The sequence below is a fragment of the Delphinus delphis genome, chromosome 12 (genome assembly GCF_949987515.2).
Source record: "Delphinus delphis chromosome 12, mDelDel1.2, whole genome shotgun sequence".
Lineage (NCBI taxonomy): Eukaryota > Metazoa > Chordata > Mammalia > Artiodactyla > Delphinidae > Delphinus > Delphinus delphis.
The window spans coordinates 39,154,648-39,163,230 of record NC_082694.2 but is presented as its reverse complement, the minus strand read 5'-3'; the positions used below and the strand labels follow the sequence as shown (position 1 = coordinate 39,163,230).

At 35.7% G+C, this 8,583-nt stretch overlaps 1 protein-coding gene across 6 annotated transcripts in view; it reads right to left on the bottom strand.

Moving 5' to 3' along the window:
- Positions 1–2,953: 2,953 nt before the first annotated feature.
- PUS10 (pseudouridine synthase 10) overlaps positions 2,954–8,583 on the bottom strand; it is a 72,698-nt gene continuing 67,068 nt past the window's right edge. For 4 of the 6 annotated variants that reach the window (XM_060026540.1, XM_060026537.1, XM_060026538.1 and 1 more), the window contains 2 exons: positions 7,907–8,006; positions 2,956–5,817 (listed from right to left, as the gene is read on the bottom strand). In XM_060026540.1, the coding sequence (XP_059882523.1) occupies positions 5,779–5,817; positions 7,907–8,006 (139 nt within the window). In that variant the 3' untranslated portion in view covers positions 2,956–5,778. Of the gene's footprint in view, positions 5,818–7,906; positions 8,007–8,583 lie in introns of all 6 variants that reach the window. The other 2 variants (XR_009521448.1, XM_060026542.1) reach the window with 2 other exon arrangements.

Sequence of the window (8,583 nt, the reverse complement as noted above, 5' to 3'; positions counted from 1 at the left end):
TGAAGATAAGGTCAATTAATGACTTCGGGTTCTGAAATTCTATGACTCTTAATTTCTTTGCCAAAATTGACTATGAATTGGGAGTTTTATGACTATCTTCCTAAGAAGGAGTCTCATCATAGCTAATGAAGTGGCCACGTGAAGATTTCTGATCTGTTTTGTTTCTGGAGATTGAGAGGGGGGAAAATTAGGGTGCTTTTTGCATCACAAATAATACAAAATTTCATGCTATTTAACATTATAAGCCCAGGAGTGGGTAGCGAGTCAGAGATAAATGTATGAGTTGTCTGTACCCAGTTTTATGCCTTTGTTTGTCTAAGACTTGGTCAAATTAATATCTTAACTAATACATCTCAGCAGAGTTTAAAGTACAAACTTAACATCAGTAAAGTCTCAAAAGTAATCATGTCACCACTACTTTCACTAATAAAACACAGATACAATTTTTAAAGAATTATTTCTTCTAAATATTTTTTCTATTCTAAATGTCTGTGGCTTTAGAAAAAAGTACCTGCTAGTAATTATCTACTTAAAGGGAGTAGCATTTATCATACTCTTTTTTCTTAATCTCTTATTTCTACAATTTCAGTTTACTATTGGACTTCAAAAATTTAAAGAATCACCAAAAATTTATTAAATACCTATGTGTGAACAGTAATACACAGTAATTAGTACAAAATGTTGGTGCTTCAGTAAATCAAGTTTTCAGAAATATCAGCAGATAAGTAAAATATAAACTTTGTTAAAGGTATCATTCATCTTGCTTATTTTTCTAATTAAACCTTAATCAGAACATTACAGCTCTGCATAAAATGTAGTGAAAAATAAGTTGGAGTGTTTGGGGACCCCATTTGTGGAATTCAGTCTCAGGAGACTTCGTTAGTGACACACTTGATTTTATTGGGTAATCAGCTAAAAATATTGGTTGCTGGCGCACAGTTCAGATAGCTTTAAGATAAGATGGAAAGGAAAACACAAAGTTTTTGGGTAATGGGCATTCTTAAATGCATGGTTCAGACCAGATGAACACTTTTGGAGATGACTTCCATTTTAAAAGAATGTACTTAAAAATACTGTTGACTATGATGAATCCAGATCCCTGAAGAATGGCACTGCTATTTTTATTTTTTAACTGTTCTATTTGTATATGCTTCTTAATGACTGTAATGAATTTGGAAGCACTGAAAAAAATGATTTTTAAAAGTTCTCAGTGTTCAATTATTTAATGTTAAGTGTGATACTTAAAAGTTGAAATCATTTTTTAAATGTCAAAATGTCTTTTGTACAGAATATTTTATTACTTTTGTAATATCTTGTATACAGTGATTTTTTTCTTGATAATATAATAAATGGAAAAAATTCTAAAACCCTTACAAAAATTTGTTGCTGTTTGACTTTAAAATTATCAAGATTTTCTTGTATTTATAGCATCCTCCTTAAAGAGAAAGGCAGTTTTGGTTGCTTAGAAACATTAGACATTTTTATGGAATGCTGTATCTGAATATACTTACATATGTAACTGTCCTTTAAAGTGATAATTTTTGGGCTTCCCTGGTGGCGCAGTGGTTGAGAGTCTGCCTGCCGATGCAGGGGATGCGGGTTCGTGCCCCAGTCCGGGTAGATCCCACATGCCGCGGAGTGGCTGGGCCCGTGAGCCATGGCCGCTGAGCCTGCGCGTCCGGAGCCTGTGCTCCGCAACAGGAGAGGCCACAACAGTGAGAGGCCCGCGTACCACAAAAAATCAAATAAATAAAATAAATTTTTGTAGAGTACTGAAATGCCTTTTAAAGAGATTTTCATTTTCTGCCTTCCTGACTTATTTCCTGCCTGTCTCTCTCCCTTCCTGAACAATTCAGGACAAAAGTCATTTGCTTATTCTGAGCAAGGTACAGTTACCTATTGCCACAGGGGGCAAAGATGGTGGCCCATTGTGGGATTACAGTGTGGAGCCTGGGAACATTTGAGGGTAGTAGGGAGGGGAGTCTCAGTGATCTGAAATAAGGATGCAGCAACAGGAGATTGGTTACTTATGAGGGGGAATGATCTATTAAGGAAAATGTTAAGGCTAATGGACCCAGATTTCTCACTGTCAGAAAGGACTTACAAATGCGGAAAGGGGGAAAACTAGAAGAAGGTTGGAATCGGAAGTACTGGTATAAACTCATAATTTTCAATATATGTAGATAAGTATATAGGGGTGTGTGCATGCATGCATGTCATGAGAGGGCTTGGTAGCAGCAATGCCACAACAGCAGTGAGCACACCTAGTGCCCAGATCTTTTTTCTATCATTTTTCATGAAAAGGAACCAGTTTTTCTTAGAGAAATAGCCCATTCCAGGGCTGGTGCAGATGAAATACAAGATGAGCCTGGAATGTCTTTGTATTAGAAAGTAAGAACATGCTCTAGGAATGATGGGGACATGCCACAAGGACAAAGCCATCTTGAAGGGGCACCCACTGGCCACATCAACACTTAGAAATCAAAATAAATGTCAGTAACAGATTATAAACCATCAAATAAAATAGGATGCCATGAATCCACAAGAAGGGAAAGCTCTACCTTTCAGTGTAATGCCAAAAGGAATGGTGGAATTAGAAGATCATTTGATAATCATTGTGGTAATAGATTCAGGTGAAAATCTTCAATAAATGCTAAAACTAGTGAATGAAAGTTTGAGGGTCTCCCTACAAGATACTTATTAAAGGGAAAAAAGGGTAACTATAAAAGTGAAGGAGATTGGCACACACCACCTTCGTTAACTGATCAAAGCCGAGTCATCAGTAACTGCAGTGATCAAAATTGTGACATCTGAGAAGATGCAAGAAGATAATCTCCCTTCTGTGGTATTCTTGCTAGAAAGGTACAAACTGAACCTAATTATAAGGAAACATCAGGCAAGCCCAAATGAGGAACAGTCTGCAAAATAACTGGCCTGAAATCCTCAAAAAATGTTGAAGTAACGAAAGTCAAGGAAAGACAAACTGTTTCAGATTGGTGAAGATTAAAGAGACATAATTAAATACAAAGTATCATCCCTTGGCTATGAAGGACATTTTTTGACAACTGGTGAAATTTGAGCAGGGTAGGGGTGGGGGGGGTCCTGTGGATTACATAATAGTAATGTTAGTGTTAATCTGATTTTGATAGTTACATTGTGAGGAAGTAGAAGAACGTCCTTGTTTGTCGGAATTTGTCCTTGTTTGTAGGAATTACTAATGCATTCAGGGTGATACATTTCTGGGAAAAACATTCTTTGTACTTTTCTTGCAAGTCTGAAATTATTTCAAAATGAAAAAATTGAATTGAAAAATTTATTTTCCCTATAATAATAAAGGGCAGCATTTAAAAACATCAACTCAGGAAAGCTTACATCAAAGTTCATTCTCATATGGCCTTAAAAATCAAAGAATAAAGCCCCAAAAGATCTATCTAAGTAAGATGCCTTTTTCTCTTTGGAAATAGAAATTTAACTTCTAAATTGATTTCATATAACTTGTAAATGAAATCAGTTACCTTACTTGGGAAATTTTTCATTTTACCAAAAATTTTTTTCCCCATTTTTCCAGGTACTTGGTGTTTTTCCTAAACTAAACCACGGACTATATTTGGGACAAAGAGATACTAAAAGTACAAAGGGCCCTTTCTCTTAAGTGTTTTTTGTTTTTTGGTTTTTTTTTAAATAAGCTATAGAAGATCACAAAAGTAATTTAAAAATATTTTTATATAGGCAAAAGTTAAACTGTGTAGTACTCTCATGACTTAATGTCTTCTGTTCTGCTTAAATAAAGACCTACATTAATTTTTAACAACCTATGTCTCATATGGATATTTGGAATAAGTATTTGCAGTTAATGCTTACTCTTGAAATTTTGTATAATCCCAGGAATAGAAATTTAAGAAACAAGTCTTCTAATTTAAGTTTGCTAAGGAGATTCTTAATTCTTCCATTTGCAGATCCACTAAATTCAAAGCTGAGCCAAAAAGAAACCTGCAAAAGACGATTTCCCAAATTATTTAAATCTCTTTTGTAGCAAAGTTTCCCCCCAAACTGAGAAACATTCACACAAACGTTCTTACCTTTTTATCAAGTTTATTTCTATTATCCCTTTCTCATTTACCGGCATTGAAAATAATGAAAAAGTTATTTGCTATTATTCACATATGAAATTTCTTCATGTCAGTTAAACTGTTTTCCTGATTCTTAAGGTGAATGATACAACTTAGTATCTCTGAATCATGTTTAATGTAGAGATGGGAAGTTGAATAATCCAATACTATCCAAGTCATGTGTTCCAAAATAAGCTCAGAAAGTTGAATCAGGGTGATGGAAACTGCACTTAAATCTGAAATTTGAATGAGACTCTTTTCTGAAACTTTTCTCTTAATGATCTATCCATTTTCTTTGCTTCTTTAATGTTTTTCCTCTTCGTAGTACCAACTAATGATTAATTAACAAATGGTAATCATATGAGCTCACGTGAAATTTACTTGGGCAATTTTTTTGTAAGCTTGATTTGGTATCTAAATTCCAAAAGTCAATTCTCATGGTTATGTCCATTAAAATGACATTCTTGGTTGCCTCCTTTCATGTAGCAGATGCTCAATAATAAGATTTATTAGAAAAGACCCTAGAGACCGGGAAACTTCAGTCCTAGTCCTAGATATGGAAGTAACTAACAATTTTGGATAAGTCAGTTCACTTCTATTCTTTGGTTTTCATATTTATAAAGTGGAGATAATACCCTATCTACCTGATGAAGATGTTTGAAATTGGATAATACATTGAAGCACTCTGGAATAACATCAGCTTACCTTTGTTTAGCAATGTCAATTTTTCAAAATCTTATCCCTGGGATTGAAGTCATTGAAGGCACTTGTGACTCCTTATTTAAAAGATTTATGAAAGTTTCTTATGGTATGCCTCAATTCCTAAGGTCTCACATTCTCTCCCCCAGGAAATGTACTGACAATTTTAGATTGTCAAAAGAGTAGCTTGGAGTCATTAAGGTTTGTGACAAATTGTACCAAAACACACTTCTATTGGTAATAGCTTGCTTGAAGCTTACTGGGAAAAATATTAATGATGTCAGATTTGCATTTGGTATCTTAGAATATTACAAGGATACTGTGCTGCATAAATCTAGATGTAACTTTTATCAAGATCATTTAAAAAATTTTAAACCTGATTTTAAAAGTGGTATCTGGGCTTCCCTAGTGGCACAGTGGTTGAGAGTCCGCCTGCCGATGCTGGGGACGCGGGTTTGTGCCCCGGTCCGGGAAGATCCCTCATGCTGCGGAGTGGCTGGGCCCGTGAGCCATGGCTGCTGAGCCTGTGCGTCCAGAGCCTGTGCTCCGCAACGGGAGAGGCCACAACAGTGAGAGGCCCGCGTACCGCAAAAACAAAACAAAAAAAAGTGGTATCTATCCTGTGGAGGGCAATTTTGCTGAAAGAAATTACAGCTTCTCAGATTTTCAGAGAATGTATCCTGTTTGTGTACCTCTCTGAATGAATGATTTCATTATTCATAGTTTGGCTTGTGGGGGGTTGGAGAAGGAACGAGAAAAATCATAAGACATCCTTAGAACAATTCAACACAAAATATACATGTACATAGATCCTGAGATGTTACAACAAATTTAAAAATAGATAGATCAACATGATCCAAATGGTTTCCAAGACACCGTTATGGTGGGTAAAAACAGCCATCTTACAGTGTATGCTGAATGGACGTCCACATTTTGCTGGAAAACCCTACTCTTTGTTTCCCATTGAAAGCTAGTCATCCAGAGCAGGGGGCCAATCGACATCTACAGACTAGAAAGAAGAAAACAAGTCATTAAAACATTATTGTTCTAGTAAGCATTTGCCGGTAATGCTGTATAAATCTAGTAGTTTTAATATAATGCAACAGAAGAAACTGCATTGGAAGAAAAGAGCCATTGAACACCACGATTTCACACTCTAAAAACCATTCTAGGACCTGAGATTCTTGGGCCTGAGGTCTGTTCCTGAATTCACTGAGTATTTGGTTACTCAGCCAGTTATTAATTGTACCTTTTGGTCAATACAAGACTAGAGTATGTTTACATTTTTCAAATGTTATTTATGGGAAAAGTAGCAGATAATGCAGGGGCCAACACCAACTTTCCCTCAGAAGTCTCAGGAACTTTTAGTCTTCTGACTGTTTTCATTTTCCCATCTTGCATTTAACAGTACTCAAGTAGTCTATATACTTATAATCTTGTTTGTAACTTAGCAACTAAATGTGAAATAAATGGTGATGAAAGATCACCTGTAACTAGAAAAGGATTAGAGATCTTTGCATGTCACTTCAGCAGAATTTCTGTTTCTCTTAAAATTGAATTTATCTATCTCTACTCATCCTGGTTTGGCACTTCTAGAACGAAACCTTGATCTTTAAGTCATAATGGAATTACAGTAGCGAACTATTTGTCTCCACATAAATAATCATGTCCCAGGCATTAGAAGTATGAAATTGCACTTTGCCTTAACTACCCTAGAGGGCCTAATTTAGAAGTTAAAACAAAAAAATACAAAAAACGAACAAAGAAAAACAAAATAACTACCATACCCATGTAGTTTTTTGAGAATTAAAGTGTAAAACCTGAAATGATTTACTACAAATTATTTTTAAAATTAATCTGAGTCACTACCAGATTTGGAAATTTTTATTAGAAAAGCCCAAATAAGTGTGTGTGTGTGTGTGTGTATCTTTTACAGATGCCAAGAAATACTTTGGTTTTGTTTCAGAATATAGCCATAAAACAAACACCCATATATAAATTAGTGGGTGGTTTCTCAAGCCTGAAAACCAAACATTACTGATCACAATCTTGTATGTGTTGAGGTCAGGGGAAGGTAGGCATGTTTGTAGGGTTTTAAAAATTCTACAGGTGATTGCAATGGACAATCAGGGCTGAGAAACCCCGGCCTTTGGCTCTTTGACACTCCTAAGCTGTCCTAAGAATTAAGGTCAAAGAAGATGAATGCATTTGGGATTTTCTTTAAGAGAAGGTTGTCTTCCTCAAAATGATAGTCTTACTAAGAAGACTCCCTGCAACCTTGAAGATGCTAGCACTGGTTGTACCACAGGTGTATAAAATCTAATCTGAACGCACTCAAGAGAAGTGCTGGTAAAGCAATGACATTCTAGTGATCATTTGATTACCATGGCTGTTTTCATACTAGGCAATTATACCCACTTCTTTTTATTTATACTGAGATTATTCCCAAGTGCAAAAATTCCTTTTCTTGTGTGGGGTGTGGGGAAGCTGTTCTTAACCAGATATTTACCAAAGTGCACAACTCGTGACTCAATACCTATTGATGCTCAAATGAGAAAAATGTTTATGGAGAATTGTCTGAAAGATCCATTCATTCCATTCTTCTAATTACTTAAGAATGTAATCTGATTTCAATTCAGACTATAAGAGCAGAGAATTTCTCTTATACCACATCACAGAACCCTTATAGAACTGCTTTTATTTATAACAATTAGCTCATCCCATTTTCTATCCCTGTCCTGAATATATGTTTCTGAGGAGGCTGCCTTAAATTCTTTATAAGAGAGTCCAAAGGATATATGAAGGGCACTTACAACTTCATTTCCTTGCTTGGTTTAAGGGTTTAGATCTCATGTCATACGTAAAGCACAGTTAGTAAATTAGCTATATATTTGCAAGGATTATAAATGAGACCTTGTGTTTTTTAAAAAATAAAAATTCTGAAGATAGTCCCTCCTTGCAATTCAATGCTACTGTGAGATTTTGACTGTTTTCAAATACCTATTAAAGTGAATAGTACTATTTGGTTTAATGCTAAAAAAGCATAACCTTGGCTGATTCAGCGTACAAAGAGGCATTTCCACAATAAAATGGTTTACCTCAACATCCAGCTCAAGAATGTCTGCAGTCACATCCATCAGAGAGCAAATGTTCGGCTTCGTTCTTCCAAAGTCTCCATGTACAAACTCTTTAATGTAGCTGGGTTTTGTTTAAGGAAAAAATGAAGATAACCATGCAACACCAACTGTTTGATGAGATTTGACAGGTTGAAGGGGAAATGACAAAACAAAAGCAGAAAGGTTATAAAAGGGAGTTTATTTCTGAGCCATGACTTGGGATGTATGTCTTAGAAATTACAGCTATGGCAGTAAATAAACTAAGGATGGCAAACTGGTTCCTACCAGCCTGGCAGCTAACACTGGGACCTAGGGCCCATGTCAAACTTCCCAAGAGTCATGACTTTTCTTTTGGCTCATCTCCAAGTGCCAAGGTTTGAATATGGATTTTTTATATTAACTATAGTAAAAAAAACCTCAGCTATTTTCTTTTTTGCCACAGATTCTATTTGGTCATCTTTTGGGTCTCATCATTTTTCGATAATGACAGTAGGCGGCTGCCAAATGGTAGGTTTTCACAGGGTCACTCATAGAGCGACCTCAATGATGGCTTTCCTTATAACATGACCCAGTGACAACAGCAACAGGATGGGAGAGAAAATGAACTTATTAATTTAGACTTGATGAAGGCCCTTCAGAAGGATCATCAAAGGACGTAA